The following is a 23,700-nucleotide window of genomic DNA, read 5'->3' as shown; positions in this document are numbered from 1 at the left end:
ATGTAAGGACCGGGCAATCAAATTGATAAGTAGTTGATTAAGCGGGAGTCGGTATTGGGTAATCATTCGATTTCTTTTCTAATAAAATTGTAAACGCCCAAAAGATCACTTATTCAAAGAATCTACTATTTCAAGATGCCAAGGGAAATCATTACTTTACAAGCAGGCCAATGTGGTAATCAGAGTATGTTATTCTTGGTCACTACAGTGTATCATTTCAAAAAAGATTGGATAAGAATCTGCAATAGACGCTAACATCAACTACAATCGCAGTTGGTAGTGAATTCTGGAAGCAGATCTGTGCAGAGCATGGGATCAGTAATGACGGTACCTTGGAAGATTTTGCAACAGAAGGTGGCGATAGAAAAGATGTGTTTTTCTATCAGGTATCAACCTTCAATGAATTTCCAGATTGCATCTTTCCTTCTCTTTTTTTGGTTACTAACCATGAAAAGTTTATTATTCTTTCAGGCCGATGATGAACATTATATACCACGAGCACTTCTACTAGACCTTGAACCAAGAGTATGAATAACTGACTATTTGAATGGGTGCGAATGTGTTTTGGGGGATTTTTCGGATGCGCCCTTTTTACTACAACCACAGTCTAAATCATGCAACATCTACTATTTTATAGGTGATCAACACTATCAAAGCTGGAGCATTCGCGAATTTATACAACCCAGAAAATATATATACTTCCAAAGACGGCGGTGGTGCAGGAAACACATGGCCGAATGGCTATACACAAGGCGAAAGAATGTGTGAAGATATACTGGAGATGGTGGACAGGGAAGCAGACAATAGTGATTCATTAGAAGTAAATTAACCTCAATAAGCATGTTGTTGAAGATATTATTTATATTAAAACACAACATTTCGCTTGTAGGGTTTCATGTTATTACATTCTATCGCAGGCGGTACTGGATCTGGGCTTGGGTCATTCTTATTAGAAAAACTCAACGATCATTATCCAAAAAAACTCATTCAGACTTATTCAGTCTTTCCCAATTCTGAAGAAGTATCCGATACAGTCGTTCAACCTTATAACAGTATGCTAGCGCTTAAAAGACTCACGAATAACGCAGATTGTGTGGTAGTATTAGATAATGCTGCTCTAGCGCGTATTGCAACAGATCGATTACACATTCATCAGCCTACTTTCGAACAAACCAATCAACTTGTATCCACCGTCATGTCAGCAAGTACTACGACATTAAGATATCCAGGCTATATGAATAATGATCTCGTCAGCATTGTGGCATCTCTAATACCAACACCTCGTTGTCATTTCTTAACAACAGCATATACACCATTTTCGAGTGAACAAGTTGAGAAGGTAAGATAAATATATGGATTAGCAAGCGACACCTGTGGCACAGAAATCACAAAAAGCCAACTCTGAGCTTTATATTCGGTTTGGTTATTTAGGCTATCTCAGTACGAAAAACAACAGTATTAGATGTGATGAGGCGATTATTAGGACCTAAAGCTCGTATGGTTTCGACAGGATTATCGAGAACCAGCTGTTACATATCCATCTTGAATATTATCCAAGGCGATGTGGACCCTACTGAGGTGCATAAATCTTTACTACGCATTCGAGAACGAAGATTAGCTCAGTTTATACCATGGGGTCCTGTTAGTATTCAAGTGGCCCTATCTAAGAAATCACCCTATATCCCCGCAGAGCATCGTGTGAGTGGCTTGATGCTGGCTAACCATACTGGTATCACCTCTTTATTTCAGCGTACATGCGATCAATATGACAAACTGAAAAAGCGAAATGCATTTTTGGAACAATACAGAAAATACAGCATGTTCGCGGATGACTTGGATGAGTTTGAGGATTCAAGGAATGTTGTGCAGGAGTTGATTGATGAATACCTGGCAAGTGAGACGCCGGAATATGTAAACTATGTAAGTGCAATGCGTGATTATGCTGTCTTGAATACGCCTTCTGATAATTCATTCATTGTAGGGTTTAAACGCATCACCAATGGAAACATCTTAATTGCATCTATCAAAATATCACAAATTTTATTCAATGGAAATTGATGTGTACTCAAGAGTGTAGTAGACAGTGCTATTTGAGTCCATCACTATTCTTTGTCATTATCCGTAAGGCGCAATTGTTATGAGCTTCCTTTACTGAAGTTTTGCCTTTGCGTTATTCAAAACTCGTTTATGGGTGCGTTAGCTTAAATAGGTTTCATTTTATAATCTTCTAATGCAAACAAACCAAATCGAACAATTTGTTGAATAAAACTTCCCTTCCACTGAATACATTTTGTGCAAGCATCTGATTAAAGTGACACAAAAAATATTTTGAGCGATGAGTTTCCTTTTTGGGGTAGGTTTACTGTTGGTCATCTTTCACTTGTATGCAACCCACAGAATCTTATCGCTCCTTTTCGCTCTGCACATGAAATTTATGATTTGCTACTATGTCATCTTTCGACCATGATAAACTTCTGCGCAGACGAGACCAACTCAAATCATTTATCCAGTCCAAGAGTCGCGCCATCAAAGATTACTATTATGCATCGCCTGCCATTCGAGATGACAACCCAGCAACAATACACAGCGGAGAAAGAGGACTGCTCACTCGACAAGAAGAGAAGCCTTTGAGCAATAGACTGAAACAACGCACGGATACACAGGATATAGAGGCTATTTTAGAAGAATCTTTACCGGAAGCAGTCCAGCCTCAATGCATGCTGTTTCCGACTTACGCATGCCAAGTAAAATCAGAAGGAAAGAATAAGGAGGACAGGAAGTATAAAGTAATCATTGCAGGCTGGGCATTTGCACAACCAGGTTCTAGCCGACTTGATAGATTTTTGTTGGGTAAATTGACCGCAAAGTAGCTATACATTGAGTGGAAGTTGATCAAAGTGAGTTGTTATTTTGTCAGTTATTCAGCTTGTTAAACATTGTTTTTCCTTTGAAAAAGCCGCTGGTAGAAAATACGGCGGTTTGGCTAGAAACTCAGTAGAAGATAATCATTTCTCTACACTTTTGAATCAATTTCGATGTCAGACTATGCGAATGGTGAGCGTCAGACTAACCTTGCCGGGAATTTTGGCTCAAAAGTTAATACAAGATAATGAGCAACACTTGACACTGGGCCAGCAAGAAAGAATCCGTGATTTTGCAGCTTCAGTCAACACAGGGCCTAGTGGAAGATTTCAAGAAGTGATTTATTTGAATGAAGGGTCTATTAAAATGTTGAAAGAAAAATCCAAATATTTAACAGTACAGGCCAGTTTTTGCAGCGATGATGATAATGAAGTAGTCAATAACAATGATATTAGTAGTGGAGATACTACAAGCAGCAAATTGAGGACTGTGAACACTTACGGTTCAACACCACCTACTCAATTTGCTGGCTTAATTGATATTATTGAACCTTTTGGTATATCAGTTATCTCAGATATTGATGATACAATTAAAATAACAGATGTACTGGATGGCAAAGATGCTATTTTGAAGAACACATTGTTTAGTACAGCCAGAGAAGTGCCTCATATGAACGACGTGTATAGGGCATGGGCTGATGAGGGCGCTCATTTTCACTACGTTTCTAATTCACCGTGGCAAGTCTATCCAGCCTTGAGCGAGTTTATGACGGATAAAAAGTTTCCTGTAGGAAGTGTCCATTTGAGAGCCGTAAGCGCGCAACAGCTGATTCGTGGCAAACCAGGTAGACACAAATTGGAAGTTATCGCACAGATATTTGAAGATTTTCCGCACCGTAAATTCATTTTGGTGGGTGACTCTGGCGAAATCGATCCAGAAATGTAAGCGGTTATTACCTAATCATCTTGATAGGGCAGTTGTCATTTATTAAACAGCTCTTTACTTCTATTTTTATTCATTTACTTATAGTTACGAGCAAATTTACATACAATATCCACAACAGGTTATTAAAATATTTATTCATGATGTCACATCACTACGTGCGAGAAATGCGGATCGATTACAACAAGAGAAGCCTGATTCTTACTATCGAATGATTGTCAAATTCTTATCCAAGGAAGCGCAATTATATAGGAAGAACAGTAATAGCTCGCAACTTGCAATGGACGCAATGGCTCAAACAGAAGTTCCTGAAGAACAGCAGGAAATTACAGATCCGAATATTCCTGTGAAGACAAAATTGGAGCAGTTTGAAGAACGTATGGTGAGGATTGCTAGCAATATGAGAGAGGGCGTTTTTACCGTATTCACGTTAGCATCACAGTTGATAACAGACCCGGTGGTAGCAGAGGAATTTTTGATGGCGAAGACGAAAACACAACTAGAATTATAAACTTAAAATGTTGGAGACATATTTCTTGTTATTTAATCATTTGTACATAGTGTATCATTGGCTCATTACATATAGTTTATATTTACAGCTTATTGTAGTATTATGCAGATTTATACAATTAAATTAATCTAGTTTTCACCATTGTTTTACAAAACAGTTTTAGCCGGAATGCATCCACACCATTTAAATAGTATCTGTAAAGCCTTTTGTCTCTAATAAAGCCTAGTCTTTCATAAAGCCGTAATGCCCCAGAATTGGTATATTCTGTTTCTAAAACAACCTGTAATATTGTTTAGTCAGAAAATGTTAGGTAGCTCTCGCTTAACGATACTCTTTACCTCGTCTGCATTCATTTCTTTCATCGCGTGAATAGCCATTTTCACCAAATTTGATCCTATGGATTTTTTTCTGTGCGTCTTGGCTACAGCAAGCATGGCTATATATCCACGAAGTCTATCTTTATGTCTGTCTAACTTACAAATGACGACACCCACATGCTCATCACCATCCAAAGCCTATACAAATATCCATACATAACAACAGATGCAGAACAATTTAGTCGAATCGTTCGCGTTTCTGTAAGGTATCATTACAATTTTTGAATTACTGACAAGGAAGCATAAATTCGGCCAGTTGTGTATAAAGTATCGATATGTGTATACAGAATATGGTTCAGACAAATCATTTTCGATCAACCGTATAATTTCAGGCAATTGTAATTCGCTTTGGTACTCGTTGTATGCTATGCCATCGATGATAACGGCTTTGCTCATTTGTTTTGGGTATATTTTATAGAAAGGAATGATAGTCAAAAAAAAAGCTACTCTTTCAGTTTTGCTTCAAATTTGAGATTTCTGAACTTTTACGATACAGTCACGACGTATAATGCGGAGAACAAGTAACTCACTTCTACTTTTGACTTATTTCTCTTAAGCAATCAGATTAATACCATCCACTTCGTATCTCTGTTTCCACTGACAATAAACAACCTTGCAACATCTCTTAGCTCTCCTCTATTAATATCCTAGAAATGACAGGAGATGTTGTAGCTCCTCATTCTGATCAAATTATAACAGAGGTGAAACATTGGATCGATGATCAACATCAATTGGAACACGGTCAAGCAAGTGTATCTTATACACAGCAATTCGATGTCGAAGGTAAGATGAGATCAATTCTTCTAAAATTCAAACAGTTGTCCTTGGCTCTAATAATTGATTTTTTGTTAGAATCTTCGGTTGAGCACTACGGAGATATGAAACAGAGATACAAAGATCAAATTGATAAGTATCGAACGTCTGTTCGGTTGCTTCAGCAAGAGATAAAACAACATAAGCGAACAATAAAAAAGAAAGATACGGAAACTAGTGGTCAGTCCCTGCAGCTGTTTGCTTCTGTGCTTCGTATTGCTCATTTTATATCAATTTGATTATATAGTGCTTCGCGCAGAAAATTTAGCATACCGTAGGAAACTTGAACATGTACAGTCTTCACTTAAGGAAGAGCGGGAAAGGTCTCGAGGGGCCCTTGATTTGCTTCATAGTAAATAGTTTATATTTGTTGTTTATTGTAAAACTACAAGGACGGCTTGACTAATTTTTATTTCTTTTTATTTTTGAAGGTTGTCAAGATGAGCTTAATGCAATCAAGTTAAAAAATGTTGACTTGCAAAAGGATTTGAATGTAGCAAACAGCAAGCTGCAGTCTACCTACATTGATAACAAAGAGTTACTGCAGGAAAACAAAACCTTGTACGAAGAAAACAGGAACCTGCAGCTGGATAATAAGCGACTGTCCGATTCAGTTGTTCAGTTAATGGATGAAAATCAGAAAGCAAACGAGCATAGCAAGAACTATATATCGCAGTATGTTCATTACTCAGATAAAAAGCAATTACATATTGCATATAATTTTATCTCTATTGTTTATCTAGAATTGAAGAGCTGAAAATGCAGAAAGCAGCAGCGAAACCATCAAAAACAGCAATTTACTCACGTACGCCCAGCATGATGCAACGGTCGGTCAGTGGAATGTTTGGCAATCTGGAAAAGAGTCCTAGCAGTCAGAGTGTTAAACCAAAGAGAAGCAATAATGATGAAAACCACAGGGCTCCTTCTCCATCCTCTTCTTTTTCTAGGTCATCTACACCTTCCGCAACAGCAAATGTTAATACCTTGACTCCACAAAAACGACCTTTGCAAATAGCAGATCAAGCGCAAGATCGTTGTTTACCTTTGAGTGATATAGGGAATTATCAGCCTCAGCAACAACGTAGAGCTACTAACGGTGTAAAAATGTCTAGAACTACAACTACTACCACGACTACTACTACTACTACTACTACTTCAACAACTGCTATTACTCCGAAGATCAAGAAAGAAGAGCCACAGCAGCAGCAACGACAGCAATTAACTCGTGCAAAAACCACTTCTATTGTTCCATCTTCAACTGATACCACATATTCAACAAATGCAAATATACCCGCTCCCCTTGATTCACATCATCGACATGGCCGAGGTCACTTAGAAGGGGAGACATGCATTGCGTGTCAAAATGTAATGCATTTTAGAATCAATAAAAGAAAGTAGTAGACTAACAATACTGATTCATTTTTTCCCTTTGAACCCCTTTCTTTATAGTTCTATGCTGATGAAACTCTAACAACCGCTCTGAATGGGCAGCAAATCAATGTAACTCGTGATGAACGTATTCAAGCCCACTCTCGCCATCGATATCAGCGACAACAGCGTCCATCTACCCCTCCAGGATTCTGGAGTATTGAGTTCTCACCAGAAACTTATCTAAATACCGATCGCCGCTAGTAATCGAATATCCAATATATGTTTCAATGATTATAAAGCATTTTAAAGTTATCACATAAGTAAGCCGAGGAACAGCCTGAATGGGGTTATATTTACCCTAGATTTGCTGAATAAGCAATAGGCGAGCTGTCTCGTTTAAAACTCCGTACTACTTTTGTGTAAAGCTCCGACTCTGGTCTCTTGATGGTCTTTTTTCCTTTTTTTTTTTTTTTTTTTTTTTTCTCTTTAATTATGCTTTTCCCTTATCTTTTAAGCTTTTTCTTCTTTCTGTAAAATACGTGTATTATGGAACTTCAAACCGGTAAATTGGAATCATCCGAACGCGATAAAAATCAGGCAACAAATGAGAAGCCAGAAAAAAAACGAAGAATTACACAGGCTTGCATTATCTGTAGAAAGAAAAAGGTTTACCAGCTTTCTCAATTTTGTAGTTGAGTCACACACGTACTTAATTCTTTTCTCTTTTCTATAGATCAAGTGCGATGGCACAAAGCCGGAATGTCTTCATTGTCAAGAAGCAAAATTGCAATGTCAATATACAGAATATAAGAAAAGGGGTCCTCATAAAGGATATGTTCGTTTATTAGAAGAACGTTTAGCACAACTTGAGAAAAGGCTCACGAACAACGGCGTTGTGGACGTACCAACAGCAACCACAAGCAGTAACGAAAACTCACCTCAGTTTACATATATGTCGCGCTACAATGCTGTTGAAGGTAAAGAGCGTCTGATAAAATACTGTCTACCAAAAGTATTGATCATAAACTCTTTTATATTGGTAGTTCACAGCGATGCATTCAAAGACGACATCCCACCGCCAGAAATCGTTACACATTTGATCGATTTATTTTTTCAGTACATTAACTCTGTTTTTCCACTTGTAAATCGTATGCGTATGAAGCAATTGATAAAAGAGGGAAACGTCTCAAAACCTCTTCTTTGGGTAGTGATGGCGATAGCAGCAAGGTAAGATCAAGCAATTGTTGAAAGGATACTTGCAAATCATACAGCATGTAGTTACTGAAGCCAAGTAATAATCATCGCTGATTGAAAAGCATAGATAATTTCACCAAATATAGTATTTTTCTTACGTTTACCTTTTTGATCGTTGTAGATTTTCAGATCATCCCGACATTAAAACCGATCCTCCTCATCTAGCAGGTGAAAGATTTGCCGCGAAAGCAGCTGCGTTAATCGATGCTACTCTATTAGAGCCAACAATACCTAATTTACAGTTCTGGGGTATTATGTCATGCTTGGAGTATGGTCGAGCTTCGGGTTCAAAGTAAGTAGCAAATGGAGATTCGTTTCATCATACAGTTTGATAACAAGATGGTTTATTGCTCTATTAAGAGCTTATGTATATAGTGGTATAGCGGTGAGAATGTGTAAAGAATTGGGTTTAAACAAGGAGTCTACCTTGAAAGCACCTATTTTATCAGCAGATGGAACTGTTGATTACGCTGCAATGGCATTAAGAAGACGTATTTTTTGGAGTTGTCTTTGTCTTGATAAGTGAGTGTTATAAGTTCTAACTTTAACGATATCGTGAAATTTACCCTCATTTGATTGCATTCAGGTTTGCAAGTACAGCTACCAACCGTCCTCAGGGTTTTCAAATTAATGACTATGATGTTTTAGCGCCATCGTTATCAGAAAGCCGTGTATTACTGGATCCACTTCAAGGCTACACTGTGAACCATCTTGCCATCGAAAATGATCCTTTGATGGGCTGTATTCCTGCTTTTCTTAATGTAATTGAGATTTTTGGTGAAATTGTCAAATATATGAGTAGAGCAAAGACTGATTCATCTACCGTCATTTGGCCGCCAATACCCGAATTTGGTCAATTGGATACCATGATGCGCCACTGGCGCGAAAGTTTACCCGAAAAATATCAATTTGACATCAAACACTTGAATCTTTATCGTGATAGCGCCAGTCAAAATTATCTGAATTTCTGGTTGTGTTCACATGCAATCTATTGTGCGGGTATGCTAGCTTTACATAGAGGAAGTTTAGCTTATAGTGAAATAACGACAGCTGAGCTACCTGCAACTATTTATAAATATATCCAAACAAGTTTACAAGCGTGCAAAATGGCAGTAGAAATAGCAACAGACGTTTTCAAGGCTATTCGTGATATTTGTGGTGCTAACTTTTTACCGTATCTCGGATACAGCGCTTATATATTTTCAACGGTCTTGATGACGTCTTTTTTCTCATCTGATCAGCAATCATACGCAAAAAGTAACGCTGGCTTGGCTGTGCTTGATGATCTGTTAGAAGTAAGTTCTGCCAACAACATATAACATTTACAAATTATTTTGAATACTGAGGTTACAATTATTATAGTCACTACGTCCCTTTTGGCCAATTTGTGAAAGGCTATCAACCACTGCGCGTAATATGTTAGCAGCGCATAGTAGATTGTATGATGTGGAATATCGAAAATATGGCGAAAATAATCCTATCAGCAATACAAGAAATTATATACACACGAACAATAGTAATCAAGCGCCATTTCCACTTTCACAACAGCAGCAGCAGCCGTTCCAAGGCCAACCAGTACAACAGTTGAGCAGCCCTTTAAATACCAACGTTTCTTCTATTAATGCATCCTCCATTACATCTTCATCTTATTCATCTTTCATACCAACAAGTACAGCTCACGTTCAACAAACACCTCCTGTCTCTATGTCAAACCCTCATCAGCAGCAAAACTCATACAGCAGTGATTCACTTTTTCACCAACTGGGTTACCTCACAAATATCGATTTTAACAGTAGTGAGTTCTTATACGACTCCAACTTATTCGGGCAAATTATATTTGATACAGCACCCAATACTAAATTTGATAATCTGAATTATCCACCTCCTCCTTCAGTCCCAACATCATCTGCACAAGGAGCATCTATGATGAAACCGTATGACTCGGCAACCACTGCAACAACTAATACTACTTCCCTAACGGATGTGCCCAGCATGAGTTTATATTATCAACAACCTCCACCACAATGAAAGATGCCATGGCAATTTTCTAATAGTAGTTGTACTCTATAACAAAATTGCTTTATTCTTCTAACAATTCTGGATGCTCTTGCCAAAAACCTTCTCCGATAATATCGACATAAATAGCTGTAGGTATTAATTTAATTCGTTTCACTTCTTCACCTGTGTTTGGTGATATAGAAGTAACCTCTGTCATTTTGCGGATAATGGTCGATCCTTTCCTATAAATTGGCTCAATATTGTTGTAGTTTATACCGAATTCTGTAAATAAAATCTCATTCTTATCCTTCGCGAAAGTACCCTAATTGAAGTTAAATTACTTGAAGAGATAAATAACTCGCTTCGCTGTTTTCGTTATTCTTTCAACTTGCTCTTACCATCAATCTGTTCTCAGCGGCTGTTTCTGATAAGCCTGATTTGACAAGTGCCCAAAATGTTGTGTTGTACAGATTATTGATATGACAATCAGCTTGACGCCAACTAAGATAATCTTTTAATATCTTGTCATTAGGGTAGCAGACAATTCTTGAATCAAAACATGGCGCATATTGTAGTTTGCTGTCTCCAAAATATTCGCTCCAATGCATGACATAATTCGAGGCGAATAGACTGACAATAGTCGAAGATATTTTACTAGTGGATCATTACGGTTACATGAAATACGAAACTAAGCAACTCTTTTTCCGCGGTGAGGACAACATTCGAGCTTTTTCTCACCTTGATCTACGTGAAAACAAGCTGGATGACTTTGGAATAATGAAACTGAACAAACAACGATTTAGAAACAAGAACAAGGGAGAAAGTATAGTGCTGTCAGAGTTTACTGTATGTAATATTGCTACCACTTAATAACTTGACAGTCGCTTACCTGTATTCATCGCTCTGTCCGTAGGCTAATATGATATCGCCTATATCCCCCATGACCTCAATAGCACAACGATTCATAAGGTCAATGGCTCTTCTGTCGTTGGGTTTCTCAAAATTATGCGTTTGTGAGAATCTGTGAAAGCCACGACCGTCAATACGAACCACAAGCCAAGTACTTCGTAACAAGTTGTCTGCTAACTCAAAATGACGAACATATTCATACTTTGAATTAGCCATTTGTTAACGGTATTGTTTAATTGAAAGAGAAGTTGAAAATCCTTCAAAAGTGAATCATTCGATTCAGTTATTGAGAGGGCGGCCCAAAAGTCACAACAGAAATGAAATTGTCGAAAAAGGTTTTTTCATTACAAGAGCATGAAGAGAAATAATAACGGTTTATTTTAAAGCAAACGTTCGAAGTTGTGTACGTATTTTACAAAAGGTAGTGATTACATAAGATGATTGTTACAAAGGACACCGAATCCTCAAATTTATCAATAAGGGATATGCAAATGAAAGGTTACCAATGAGCTGTTTTCTGGCTATTGAATAGATTTATTTATAAAGCGCGTGCAGGGCGTTGATAAGGTAGTAAGTTGTATCTCTTCTTAAGGGTGACACGATGGCGAGAGAATTTATCATCAGGTGAGAAACGAGCTGGGTGGGCTGATTTAGTAGGCATGCCCTTGGGATCAGTTTTCTGATACAAACGAGACAGTAAGTAAAAAGTTTTAAAGACTATCTATCTACGACATTGTAATAATAGGTACCTTGAGAGTGTAAATACGTTCACCCTTATCGTTTAAATAGTACATCAAATACATCTTGCTTGAATTCTAATTGCTAATAAACAACTGTGAAGGCTTGCTTTCAAATTTCTTCAAAAATGAAAAATATGGTCAAACCATTCAGCATCATTACGGGGAATTTTTTGGTGACTTTCTTTCTGCTATTCACAAGCCACATTTCTATACGTTAGGTACGAAATTCATGCGGAACACAATCAACAATTTTGCTCAGACAGCAAGAGAGCGATAGAGTTGTCAGAAGACTCTAACAAAAATGAAAATACAGTGTATCGACCGTGAAGGATCAAAATTGAATACGTTCCTATGTAAAATTAATCAGCATACTATACTTATCAACTGTCCTTTGGAACAGATGACGATACCTCAACCCGAATCGCACCAACCAGAGCAAGATGACGAGCAACAACAAGGACGACAACGAAACAATGACCTTGGTAGTATACTCTCATCTTTCAGTACACTGGGCAAAAGAGTCGCTGATACCCAATACTCCTCACTGAGTACCACTTACGCTCATTGCGATCAAAAGACTACGTTTCGAATACCTGACTTTGACTTGATTGATATCGAGTCTATTGATTTGGTACTCATAGCCAACAGTCAGTGTATAGCCGGTTTACCGTTTTTAACAGAATATTCAGGATATAAAGGTCGGATATTAGCTACCGAACCTACCATTGAATATGGCAAACAGCGAATGGAGGAGTTGGTGATAGAACATGGACAACAATTCACATCATCCCGCGTTGAGCCGACGCACGCGACCCATTTTTCCCAATTGTTGAGTTCTCGTCAAAATAACACAAATGCTAGTGGTTGGCGATCTATCTATTCTATGAAAGATATTTCTAGTTGCATTGAGAAAATACAGCCTGTAGGATATAACGAATCTCTGTCCCTCTTTTCTACATTGCATGTTGTCGCGTTCAGTTCCGGATATTCCTTAGGCAGTGCCAACTGGTTGCTAGAGACAAGTTTTAAGAAAATTGCGTTCTTATCTGACTCTTCGCTTCATTCAACACTACATCCAGCACCAATGGATACATCTATTCTAGAAAATGCGGACGTGGTTGTTGTCGGCGGTTTAAATGAGACGTCTATAGCAGATGAAGAACAAGAAGAGGGCTCCTCATCGTCCTTTGATAAGGCCAAGTCAAAATTATTGGTTCAAATCGGTAAATACTGAAAGAAGTATGGGGCAACGAAGAAGCATTAAGAAACTCATAAATGATGATTTTATAGCACGTACAATACAGGCCCAACGCAATTTTGTTATTGTAACACCTTCTACTGGTCTTTTATTTGATCTGATCGGTGATATCAATGAATATTTCAGATCGATTGGTATGGAAATAGGTGGTGAACAACACCAGACGCCCATTTACGTCGTCAGTCCTATTGCTGATCAAAGTTTGAAATATGCTAATATTTGCGGTGAATGGATGAACGCTGGTCGTCATGATTTATTGTATCTACCGCAAATGCCATTGGCGCACGGTGGACTCATGGCTACGGGAGGTGTGGTAACCGTCAATTCATTGGAAGCGACTACAACTTCAACTACAAACAAATTATTGCGCAAGCCTTGCATTGTGTTTACAGGTGATTCTAGTTGTCCACAAAAAGGTTTTCTATCGTGGTTCTTAAAGCATTGGGGAGATTCAGAAATGAATATGTGCGCAATGATAGGTAAGAAAAAGGCATTTTCACTAGTACGTTGAGGAAGTTTCAGAATATTCAAAGCATGTTCTTTTATTCGTTCCCTTGACGACATCAGATCCTGATACACCTCACTTCAATGAAGATTATATACCCGCTTACTGTAAAATGAGCGTCATTAATATACCTCTGGATACGCGCTTGAGATTACAAGATATACCACCCTTATGCATTCCTCATTGGCATCATCATGAAAACAACATTAAATATTTATTGCTTCCCAAAATAATGCACAGTCATATAAGTGAATCGCCCATTGAAACAATGGAAAATAAGATGACACAAGTGCAATATTTTAAACCAGGGGAAGTCATTAGTATTGATATTAATAGGAACTGGGAAAGAGTGTCTGTGAGCGAAAAGGTAATTATGATGCCTTTTGACGATTATGGTTGCGCGTACATAGTAAGTAAAGCTCCCTAAATCCTTATTTTAATCTGCTTTTTTTTTCAAACAGTTGGCAAGGACCATTGAACCCACGATGCTACCAAGTCAGGATGGCAGAGTGCCCATGTCTGCCTGGGCATCCATCAAAGGCACTCTAAACTACTACAACAACCGCCTGGAAATTCAACCTAGTCTCAATTTAGAGGACGACGAATCTGTGGTATTGAATAACCAAAGTGATTACCAGCTAAACATAGAGTTGAGCACTATTATGAAGAAGTTTGAAGAGGTAAAAAAATAAGGAGACAACTCAAAAAGACTGAAGAAAGGAGATGGTATACGTGGTAAATCTGATATAATTTGTTTTAGTACTCCATCCCGGTGAATATAACAAAAGATACAAACGGCGTAGTTCGCATTGAGCTACCTGAGGACATGAATGCACGGATAATGATGGATGGGCAAAGCACTACCATTATTGCCAGCGATGATAAAGTAAGGGCATTGCTGAGGAAGATTGTAGTGACAAATTTGCGGGAATTGTAAAAGATTGCTTGAAATGGCAAGTTAATATATGAAAAATAAAATCATATTTAAAAAAATCAAGTTGCAAACGAGACGCTTATTTATTACCTATATACGGTTCGTTATTGCTTGGATCTCCTTATCCTTTTCTTTCTTCAATGTTTCTTTTCGCCTCTTTACATTCTTTTAATCCATATCTGTCTTTGGGAACATATAACGTAACTCTTCTTTAAATGAATACTACCGACGTTCTGGTAAGATTTTTTTCTTGGGGAGAGTCTAGCTCAAAGTTCGCATTATTATCCTATTGCGTACAGATCAATGCGCTTCAATTACTAACATATACATCACTTGCCCTTTATCTCGTTTTTATGGACGACTCTCATCGAATATGAATATTGCCTCTTCTTCGTTTTAACCAAGACAAAAAGTATTGAGAGACCCATTCGCACAAACTCGTTAAGAAATCACAAAGCGATTATTAAGCTTACAGCCGCAGAGCCGAGCCACAGTAATAACTCTACACTAAGGGGTACTGAAGATCAGTCGAAGACCGGTTTATCTGATAGCACTATGGCTGCAACTGCAGCTAGCAAACTCGCTTTAAGGAAGGATACGCATACTACTGCATCCCCATTGTCAAATCAGCTATCAGCGGATAAAAATAACGGCACGAAGAATGTGAACAAGCGGCAGCAATATAGTCAACAGCATGTCACTGTCAATCAAGTTCGCAGCAGTAGCGATAATAAGAAATTTCCATACATTCGAAAGCAACTGTCTACAAAGAAAACAGCATCTATCGTGGTCAATGATGATAAAGCAGATATCACCCGTATAATTGAGAAAAATAAACCAGCAGAACAAAGACAACAGATACACAAACCGAATGAAATGAGTAGATCAATTTCAGTAGAAAATAGCGCTGGCACTGACATTGTAGCAGCAGCAGCAGCAGCAGCTTCGATCGAATCCACACCTACAATATCAGTCTTTAGAAAGGTCAAAGAGGTGGAGGAAAGCGATTTACCATGGAGGCAATACACAGATACTATCTCCACAAGCATCCATAATACAAATATCTGCAGATCTAATGTAGAAGCCAATACCGTTCTTAACGTAGAGGATTATGAGAAGATAACACAAGATTTAAATACTTCCCATGCTGTCGTGACAGCATTACAGTTTGAAACGATAAGTTTTACGGAAGCCGAAGAAGTAAAAAAGGTAGTGTTTCTTTGAGATGATAGAATATATATATATATTATTTTTTTCTGAGCTTTCAAAAAGAGAACCATTGCCTGCTAACCCCCGTCCATTGCTTCCACAAAAAAAAAAAAAAAAAAAAAAAAGAAATTAACGAGAATGAAGCCCGTATTAGGATCCTTGTATGAGCGTATTCGAATACACATAGAGACTCAACGTGCGTCAGCTACTTTACTGAAGCTTCAGAACAGCGGCAATGATATGTATAAAACACACAACCCTAGTAGTTTTTGTTCGGCTGACAGCGAAGAAGATGATTTATTGCAGTTTTTAAAAGATGTTCAGCAAACAAGTCAACAAGCCTCTGCATTATTGGATGATCTCTTCTTCACTAGCCAGTCTGTCCATAACATGGAACTACGGTACCTCCAACATTTGGCTGGCACATTAGCACTGCACCATCAAAATCGAATTAACAATGAAGAAGCAGTTGCTATATTGACGCATATCCTAAATAAAATAGAATTGCTTCTACAAGAGGAGGTTCATCATGAGACTGAGGTGACTATAAAACAGCAGCAACTGACTGTCAGTTCTTCGTCGATGAAATCAACCTCTTGCGCTTCTTCTGTGTCCTCTTGGTCCTCGGCGTCTAACTCTGTATTGTCCAATGATGATACTGTTGATACAGCAGCCACAGCTGTCACATTTGGGTTTAGCGGTGCAGAGGGAGGATTGTCATCAAGCCCTTCGGCTAACAGTGGCATTTCTGTGTTGGTACAAAAAATTGAACAAGCACTTGAAAAATTAAGAGTTTGTTACAGAAAACAGCAACAAGAGAAACTCATGAATGGTAATAACAAAAGAAACCCACCCATTTCTGCAGCTGAAGAAGAGCTTGCTCGCCAACGCGAACGTAGCGCTCATTTAGTCATGGAACTCGAACGCAGTCGTTCACAACGCAATCTACTGATGAAAGATGAGAAAACCATCGTCTGTCTTAAAAGCCAACTGCAGCAAGAAGCCAAGCAACGGCAATCGTTGATAGAACGGATAGCTTCTCTTGAAGCATTGGTTAATACATCAGCCGCAGAAAACACTGAGCAGTCAAAGAAGATGAAGGAGGCAGCAGAAGAACAGATACGAAAACACAAGCAGGAAATTGAACAACAGAGGGAAAGAGTAGCACAACTAGAGCTGCATTATCAAGAAAAGCAAAAAGAACTGACGGCAGTGACAGACAAGTATGCGGCAGAAAAACATACTTGGACATTGACAGAGCAACTCATATTGAAGAAATGCAATATCGTCTTTGATAACGATAATGAAAGTAGTAGTACAGATTATAAAGAAGCTGTCACTAAATTGGTAGATCGATATATGGCTGAAAGGCAGAAAGTGAAGAGTCTCAACCAGCAACAAAAGGCTGTGGCTTCCAAAAAAGAGGCTGAAGAAAAGAAAGCAGCGACTGCCGAGCTTGAAAAGCAAGCTTTACTGGAAGAAAAGCAAAAGATTGAACATATGAAACGTTTAATAGAGGAAGAGAAGGATGATATAAAGAGTCAAAGAGCATCACTGATGAAAGAAAAAGAGTTTCTGAAACAGTCTAAACAGCAGATCGAAAAAGAAAAGCAGCGGCTGCATGCTGAAAGGAGAACATTTGAGGAAGAGAAGCTCAAGTTTGAGATGCATAAAAAAGTATCTGTCACAGCGAATGTTGATGATAACGCAGGCGTTATGTCAAAAGCAGATTCTGTGAAACAACTTGAAGAGCTGCGTGAAGCCTTTAGACAAGCACAACACATATACACAACGCGAGAATCTGCCTTCATGCTACAATCTGCTAGTACAGAGGCTGAATTAGAGCGTCTTCTAAAAGAGTATGATCGACTTACACGGAATATTGTGGATTTTAACACGGAACGCAAGAAATTTGAAGATGAAATTGAAGGGTTACATAAAGAGAAGTTACAGCTGGAAAAGCAAATAGCAGATCAACAAGTACTGACAATAAAGGAGAGCAGCTTAAGAAAGGAGTTTCGTGAATTGATGTCTACAGTGAAGGATACTCATACAGAAGCTGTTTTAAAAGAACTCGGGAAGCAAAGACAACTGGAGCAAGAATTAAAAGATGTAAAGGCTGATGCTGAGATGAAACGCTGGGATCAAGTGAACGTTGGAGTTCAAACTAGTTTTGACTTTGCAAGCACTATGATGCCGTTTCATTCGTCGACATTGCTGGGCAATGAACGAAGTGAATAGTGCACGTTAGCTAATGCATAGATAGTCATGGTACACTTTATATTTGTTTCATTGGCTTTTGCTGTCTTTTTTTATTTACGTTTTTAAAGTAGAGCTGCTTCAACAGTAAGTCTCGGACACCTTCATAATTTCGTATTTATCTTAGAGTTTATAAACAATTCTCATAAAGGCAACGCACCGTCAAACCAACTCTACTCGAGCTAAAAACATCTCGCTTAAAGCCCTCTTCAGTACCAAAAGAGAAACTGAAGATCAGCTCGGTTTTGACGTCTTTAACGGAATATGCTCTGGTGTGCTCAATCTAATCTGTATGTCTTTAACATTGGGTTTTTTTTATCCCTTCTCTTTTGATATAGCGATTTTAAATCAAGTAAATACAGTCGAATTGAGTCTAATGACATGATCGTATGCAATCTAGCAATATAGCACTCAAAGTTAAATTGGCTGTTAGTCTATGATGGTCAAATGCCTCCTTGTTTGAGAAGTGTGCAAAACTGGATTTTTGCGGATGGGCATTAAAACGACAGGCAAAGGGTATATTTTTGCAAATGTATAATTTCCCCACATGGAGCAGAAAAAAATCTCAATTTATTGCTTTATTTGGATGATCGAGATAAATTTGTTATCTTTTTAAATATATGAAAAAGCCTATATTTTCGGCAAACCTGGGGGGTGGTGTATCATATGCCCACTTTTGAACAACAAGGAGCTAAAAAGTATAGGACCGATTCGAACGAGTGGGCTTAGAGATCTACATTTTTTCCGATGTGTAGAGCATTTATAATACAAATCGACCCTACGATTGGCTATTTCTTTGCGTTTAGGACCTATCAAAGCTGTATAAAATGGAAAGGATATATGTCGATTGATTATGAAAAATATAGAAGGCTCGTCCGTCAAACCGTCTATAATGATTTGGAATGTCCCCCAATTTTTTAACTTATTGTGGGAACATTATAGATCAGTTGCGTGTTTGTAATTGGATAGTATTATCTATCGTTTGCCCTTTTTGAGGGGTGAAATGTAACGTCAAATTGAAAGTATCCCAGAACCTATTTTTGTTATCATTAACGATATAGAACAAAAGGCTGCAAAAATCCCATTTCTCTTCCTTTCATCTTTCTCTTTTTTTTTTTTTTTTTTTTTTTTTCTTGATTCTTTAACGCCCACACAAACTCCAATGCTCACTTTTGCAACTCAAGTTAAGCCTGTCAATAATATAAAACGACAGCATCAGCATCAAACGAAAGCTCGTAAGCGATCTCTTACTCGCTGTGCTGAATGCCAGACACTATTCCGTCCTCAACTGTGGGGACGTGAAAGTGGGAAAGGACCTGTGTGCGATAAGTGCTCTTTCGGTAACGAGTACACAAGCATTCTAGAAGACGAGACAAATCAACGACCACACGGCTTGTCCTCACAATGCAGCAGTAATAGCAGCAATGCATTCATCTTGGATGCTTCCAATTCCTGCATTACAACGACAATAAAAAACGAAAATATGGTGTGTGCAAATTGTCAAGCCACGACAACACCGCTGTGGAGAAGAGATGCAGCCGGAAAGACTATCTGCAATGCGTGTGGCCTGTATTACAAGTTGCATCATGTTCATCGACCTCCTACAATGATGCGCACGGTGATCCGTCGTAGAAAACGCTGCTCTCCAAACTCACCTCCACCTTCGAATACTTCCAACAATCTTGCTGACTTATCTGACGATCAAGAATTGAGAAAAATCAAGAAATACACAATCCATTCGCCGAAACAGAAACCTCATTCTATCCGTAAAACTACCTCGTCGCCATTAGTCCGTTCTCCTCAAAAAGAACTCAGCCCAATCAATCATCACAATAGAACAAATTATAGCCCTAGCAGCAATAGCAGTAACAGTACTGAAGCTACCAATAGTCTACATAATAGCCCAGAACTTCCATTTTTATACCCTCCTCCTCTTCCTACTCCTTCTTCTATGGTGGAAGATAACAACGGAGATCCATTCGTTCACAAGCATTTATTCTCTCCAACTGAAGAGAACCGTCACTATATCACTTTACCTCCTCTCAAACAAACCTTACGAAATATCTTACCGCTATCATCCATTCACAGTCATTGTACACCATCGTCACCACCACCACCACCACCACCACCATTCAAATTAGCGCAAAAGAATGAAGATACTTCTATCGAAGCATTACAGCTCCACCGCGAATCACTCAAAAGTGAAGTAAGTCGCTTATCTCAGCTTTTATCAAACACAGTAGCCAGATTATCTGATTTAGACACCGCAATCGCCAGCAAGTCGACTACTCTATGCCGTCCAGGAACAACAGAATTACACAATGATCACTATAGCAGCAGCAGCAGCAGCAGTAGTGTGTCTGAATGCTCTTCTTCAGAATATGAATATGATACAACACAAGAACAACAGGTGGCACGATCCTTGTTATCCTTAGCTACAACAGATTCTTCTGCTTCTCGACTACCCTCCATCATCATCAGATAAAAAATCATCCTTGATCTTACGATCCATACCTCTGTTCTTAAATACTACCTTATTTGTACATTTCTTGTGTTCTTTCTGCTGTACTTTTTAAACTTTTTGCCATTCTTTACATAATCCTAGATTTTCTTTCTTTGATATATGCACTTATGCTCAACATATATATGTACTTGACACATTATACATAGTATACATTCACTATTATATCCTCGTGTGATAATAATAAAAGAAAATCCTCCCTTGGTCATATTAGCATTTCAAAGTACGACGAGTTTTACCTTTTTAAACCTTTGTTAACATCTCTGCTTCTACTGTAAAGGCACTCTGCCAGAAAAAGCCAACTTTCTCCTCCATTCAGACTGCGTGATTCTGCGTGTTTGCAGACAATAACGCCATGATTTATAAAAGGAAAAGAGCATAATTACTTTTTATTTCTGTACATTTTTTTTTTTTGTTTTGTTTTGTTTGGAGAAGCAAATAAATATAAGAAGAGTCTATTAATATAATAAAGAGAAATGTATTCTAAGTCTCCTTTGTTTACTTTACATAAATATACAATAGACTACATTTCTGAAATAAGCAAAGAAAAAACAAAGGAGGGCGAGAGAGATTACATTTATTTGCTATCCTTAACGTAGGCTTGTTCGTGGGCTTTTTGAGCACGACCGGAAGGATCAGAAGGACAACCCCAATCAGCACGAGGAATCCAACGAACAACACTTTCAGTACAAGCAGCTTGAGGGAACCATTGTTCAAACATGACACGGTACATATAAGCTTCCTTTGTATCAGGTGTGTCCTTGGTCCATCGGGAACCAGCTTGTGCCAATTCTTCGTCAGACACTTTGTTTTGACTCACTGCCTTCAAAGTATCGATCCAACTATAACCGACACCGTCTGAAAATTGTTCCTTTTGTCTCCATAAGATGTTTTCAGGTAAATAAGGCTTGGCTTGAGGATCGTCAGAGGTATCAAAGGCTTTACGGATGATGTATTTTTCCATACGTTTTTGTGCAATGCTGGGTCTCTTTTCTTCAGGGTTGATGTTCATAGCGACTTCCAAGAACTCCTTGTCAAGGAAAGGAACACGTGCTTCAAGACCCCAAGCCATGGTGGACTTGTTGGCACGGAGACAATCAGAGGTATGCAAGTTCTTGACACGGTTGACACATTCGGTATGGAAAGAGGCAGCATCAGGGGCTTGATGGAAGTAAAGGTAGCCACCAAAGACTTCATCAGAACCTTCACCAGACAATACCATCTTGACGCCCATGGCTTTGATTTTACGGGATAAAAGATACATAGGAGTAGAAGCACGAATGGTAGTGACATCGTAGGTTTCAAGGTGATAAATAACATCGCTGACGGCATCTAAGGCTTCTTGAATGGTGAATGTATATTCGTGGTGAATGGTCTTGAGGAACTTGGCAACTTCTCTGGCAGCGAGTAAATCAGGGGAGCCGGGAAGACCAATGGAGAAGGAATGGACACCACCCCAAGATCTAGGACCGCCTATCAATTTAAAAAATCAAGGGTAAGCATTTAGTAGGTTGTTTTTCCTCCCCGCTTTCAACTTTTGTTTTCATCGTCCTGTACTTACTGTTATCGAAACCATCTTCATCTTCTGCTTCACCGCTCTTTGCAATCTTTTCAGCTTCTCTACAAGCAATAGAGGCAATCAAACTAGAATCAAGACCACCAGATAATAAAACACCATAAGGTACTTCAGCCATCAATCTCTTACGAACGGCCTTTTCGAGAGATTCTCTCAACAATTTATAGTCAACAGGCTTGGTAGGAATCTTTTCTCCATCCCACCAGGTAGGGTTGAACCAACGGGTGGTTTCCTTAGTTTCAGAATCATAGATATGTCCAGGAGGGAAAGAAAGAATCTTGTCACATTCTTCGTTCAAGCACTTCAATTCAGAGGAGAAATAAACGGTTTCAGGCATTTTGGAGTTCCAACCATAGTAGAGAGTGGTAATACCGATAGGGTCACGAGCAGCAATGACACGGTTGCGCTTGACGTCTAAGAGGACAAAGGAGAACATACCATCCAAATGTTGAACAAGATCGGTACCCATTTCATCATACTTTGTATTGTTGTGGGCGAAGAAGAAGGATGAGATGATAAGTTAGCACCGGAAATGTTCTATTTTGACGCCCACACGCGATAGCCCTTCATTATTCTACTTACCAAGTGCATAATAACTTCACAATCAGAATGTGTTTGGAATGTGTGTGATTTCTTTAATTGCTTTCTTAATTGCTTGTGGTTGTAAATTTCACCGTTGACACAAAGGACAAGGTTGCCATCTTCGCTGACAAGAGGTTGAGCACCAGAATCTTTTTTTTTTTTTTTTTTTTTAAGAAAGAGAAAGAATTAGCTTCATCCGCCTATATCTTTCACTCGTCTACACACAAACTCTCTTCTATGTACACATGAACACTGCTTGTGCAGTAGCTCATATTGTGTGCCTTACAAAAAAACTCTCTCCCTTCTCCTGCTTGCTCTCAAACTTACCAACACCAACAATGGCTAAACGTTCGTGACAAAAGATGTTGTTCTTAGCAACGTGACAACCGGACCAATCAGGACCACGGTGTCTGATTCTATGGATTAACAATTGAAAAGAAATGATAGGTGTCAATGACAAAGTTCTGCTTCTACTGTTGTGACTGCAGGTATGATCATTCGATACTTTACTTTCTGGAGAGGTAAAGGGCACGTTGACGATAAGCATCGACATCGCCTTGATAGTTACAAACAGCAAAGATACCGCACATATTGAAATGAAAAACGAAGTTGACTGGGGAAAAGAGAAAAAAAAAGGAAAAAGAAAAGAAAATGAAAGAATGAAAAGACAGTTATACGCTAATAGAAAGATCACAAAAAAAAAAAAAAAAAAAAAAAAACCAACGGTAAAAAGGGGAAGGTACGTTACTTTGACTCATGGAGCGGCGACTAAAATCCAATGGATCGAATAAGAAAAAAAAGGCTCTAACGGTTATCATTGGATAAGAATCAATTTGGATCACCGACATCAGCGAAACTGAAAGAAAAAAAATGAAAAGCAAATCTGTACACGAGAGTATGAAAAAGCTACATCGACTGAAAGATAATAAGCATCATTTCTGACACAACTTTTTTCATTGAAAGTGCATATAGTGCTTTACAGTTCGTGTAATAGAAACGTCTTAAAAAGTCGTCCTCTGACTGGTTTTTCTTTTTTTTTTTTTTTTTTTCCTTATATTCTTTTCTTTTTTTGGCAACCG

At 38.4% G+C, this 23,700-nt stretch overlaps 12 protein-coding genes across 12 annotated transcripts; 8 read left to right on the top strand and 4 right to left on the bottom strand.

The window, feature by feature from the left end:
- Positions 1-135: 135 nt before the first annotated feature.
- On the top strand, positions 136-2,014 carry BDF20DRAFT_906936 (tubulin gamma chain; the record flags this gene model as incomplete). Its single annotated transcript, XM_053083323.1, has 7 exons — positions 136-184; positions 274-386; positions 472-525; positions 638-820; positions 890-1,339; positions 1,432-1,920; positions 1,982-2,014. The coding sequence occupies 7 exons, from the start codon at positions 136-138 to the stop codon at positions 2,012-2,014; spliced, it is 1,371 nt and encodes a 456-aa protein (XP_052933904.1).
- Positions 2,015-3,627: 1,613 nt separating this feature from the next.
- BDF20DRAFT_823412 (uncharacterized protein) lies at positions 3,628-4,315 on the top strand (the record flags this gene model as incomplete). Its single annotated transcript, XM_053077789.1, has 2 exons — positions 3,628-3,803; positions 3,892-4,315. 2 exons carry the CDS (start codon positions 3,628-3,630, stop codon positions 4,313-4,315), a joined length of 600 nt encoding a protein of 199 aa, XP_052933903.1.
- Positions 4,316-4,433: 118 nt separating this feature from the next.
- BDF20DRAFT_823823 (putative acyltransfersase) lies at positions 4,434-5,088 on the bottom strand (the record flags this gene model as incomplete). The annotated part of the gene is made up of 3 exons (XM_053077833.1): positions 4,434-4,595; positions 4,654-4,830; positions 4,927-5,088. 3 exons carry the CDS (start codon positions 5,086-5,088, stop codon positions 4,434-4,436), a joined length of 501 nt encoding a protein of 166 aa, XP_052933902.1.
- Positions 5,089-5,203: 115 nt separating this feature from the next.
- On the top strand, positions 5,204-7,326 carry BDF20DRAFT_881193 (uncharacterized protein). Its single transcript, XM_053081659.1, has 5 exons — positions 5,204-5,475; positions 5,545-5,685; positions 5,753-5,857; positions 5,937-6,180; positions 6,249-7,326. Exons 1-5 carry the CDS (start codon positions 5,346-5,348, stop codon positions 6,901-6,903), a joined length of 1,275 nt encoding a protein of 424 aa, XP_052933901.1. The 5' UTR covers positions 5,204-5,345; the 3' UTR covers positions 6,904-7,326.
- Positions 7,327-7,461: 135 nt separating this feature from the next.
- On the top strand, positions 7,462-7,756 carry BDF20DRAFT_796504 (uncharacterized protein; the record flags this gene model as incomplete). Its single annotated transcript, XM_053076280.1, has 2 exons — positions 7,462-7,542; positions 7,610-7,756. Coding segments are annotated over 2 exons (228 nt in total), but the record flags the coding sequence as incomplete, so codon positions are not given.
- A 72-nt stretch (positions 7,757-7,828) lies between these two features.
- Positions 7,829-10,335, top strand: BDF20DRAFT_945530 (fungal-specific transcription factor domain-containing protein; the record flags this gene model as incomplete). Its single annotated transcript, XM_053084845.1, has 6 exons — positions 7,829-7,853; positions 7,920-8,103; positions 8,252-8,422; positions 8,491-8,652; positions 8,717-9,425; positions 9,493-10,335. 6 exons carry the CDS (start codon positions 7,829-7,831, stop codon positions 10,156-10,158), a joined length of 1,917 nt encoding a protein of 638 aa, XP_052933899.1. The 3' UTR covers positions 10,159-10,335.
- Positions 10,211-11,094, bottom strand: BDF20DRAFT_906933 (Thg1 C terminal domain-containing protein; the record flags this gene model as incomplete). The annotated part of the gene is made up of 4 exons (XM_053083322.1): positions 10,211-10,450; positions 10,527-10,782; positions 10,867-10,911; positions 11,018-11,094. The coding sequence occupies 4 exons, from the start codon at positions 11,092-11,094 to the stop codon at positions 10,211-10,213; spliced, it is 618 nt and encodes a 205-aa protein (XP_052933898.1).
- A 481-nt stretch (positions 11,095-11,575) lies between these two features.
- Positions 11,576-11,840, bottom strand: BDF20DRAFT_823602 (H/ACA ribonucleoprotein complex subunit 3; the record flags this gene model as incomplete). The annotated part of the gene is made up of 2 exons (XM_053077811.1): positions 11,576-11,716; positions 11,787-11,840. 2 exons carry the CDS (start codon positions 11,838-11,840, stop codon positions 11,576-11,578), a joined length of 195 nt encoding a protein of 64 aa, XP_052933897.1.
- Positions 11,841-12,522: 682 nt separating this feature from the next.
- On the top strand, positions 12,523-14,232 carry BDF20DRAFT_824171 (beta-lactamase-like protein; the record flags this gene model as incomplete). The annotated part of the gene is made up of 4 exons (XM_053077870.1): positions 12,523-13,000; positions 13,068-13,541; positions 13,630-13,907; positions 14,002-14,232. The coding sequence occupies 4 exons, from the start codon at positions 12,523-12,525 to the stop codon at positions 14,230-14,232; spliced, it is 1,461 nt and encodes a 486-aa protein (XP_052933896.1).
- A 1,589-nt stretch (positions 14,233-15,821) lies between these two features.
- On the top strand, positions 15,822-17,924 carry BDF20DRAFT_914706 (uncharacterized protein; the record flags this gene model as incomplete). Its single annotated transcript, XM_053084225.1, has 1 exon — positions 15,822-17,924. The coding sequence occupies one exon, from the start codon at positions 15,822-15,824 to the stop codon at positions 17,922-17,924; it is 2,103 nt and encodes a 700-aa protein (XP_052933895.1).
- Positions 17,925-19,104: 1,180 nt separating this feature from the next.
- BDF20DRAFT_837197 (uncharacterized protein) lies at positions 19,105-20,427 on the top strand (the record flags this gene model as incomplete). The annotated part of the gene is made up of 1 exon (XM_053079024.1): positions 19,105-20,427. One exon carries the CDS (start codon positions 19,105-19,107, stop codon positions 20,425-20,427), a length of 1,323 nt encoding a protein of 440 aa, XP_052933894.1.
- A 411-nt stretch (positions 20,428-20,838) lies between these two features.
- BDF20DRAFT_881161 (asparagine synthase) lies at positions 20,839-23,692 on the bottom strand. Its single transcript, XM_053081658.1, has 6 exons — positions 23,370-23,692; positions 23,132-23,234; positions 22,949-23,037; positions 22,622-22,770; positions 22,025-22,517; positions 20,839-21,936 (listed from the first exon to the last, which is right to left on the bottom strand). The coding sequence occupies exons 1-6, from the start codon at positions 23,467-23,469 to the stop codon at positions 21,041-21,043; spliced, it is 1,830 nt and encodes a 609-aa protein (XP_052933893.1). The 5' UTR covers positions 23,470-23,692; the 3' UTR covers positions 20,839-21,040.
- Between the last annotated feature and the right edge of the window lie 8 nt (positions 23,693-23,700).

This window comes from Mycotypha africana, assembly GCF_025528875.1.
Source record: "Mycotypha africana strain NRRL 2978 chromosome Unknown BDF20scaffold_8, whole genome shotgun sequence".
Classification (NCBI taxonomy): Eukaryota; Fungi; Mucoromycota; class Mucoromycetes; order Mucorales; family Mycotyphaceae; genus Mycotypha; species Mycotypha africana.
This window is presented reverse-complemented; position numbering and strand designations above follow the sequence as displayed.

Coding starts and splice junctions, on each gene's coding strand:
- BDF20DRAFT_881193 (XM_053081659.1), top strand. CDS start 5,346: ATGACAGGAGATGTTGTAGCTCCTCATTCTGATCAAATTATAACAGAG. Junction 5,476..5,544: donor ACAGCAATTCGATGTCGAAG/GTAAGATGAGAT, acceptor ATTTTTTGTTAG/AATCTTCGGTTGAGCACTAC. Junction 6,181..6,248: donor AGCAAGAACTATATATCGCA/GTATGTTCATTA, acceptor TTGTTTATCTAG/AATTGAAGAGCTGAAAATGC.
- BDF20DRAFT_881161 (XM_053081658.1), bottom strand. CDS start 23,469: ATGTCGGTGATCCAAATTGATTCTTATCCAATGATAACCGTTAGAGCC. Junction 23,235..23,369: donor TCGCCGCTCCATGAGTCAAA/GTAACGTACCTT, acceptor TCTTTTCCCCAG/TCAACTTCGTTTTTCATTTC. Junction 23,038..23,131: donor GCCCTTTACCTCTCCAGAAA/GTAAAGTATCGA, acceptor GTTAATCCATAG/AATCAGACACCGTGGTCCTG.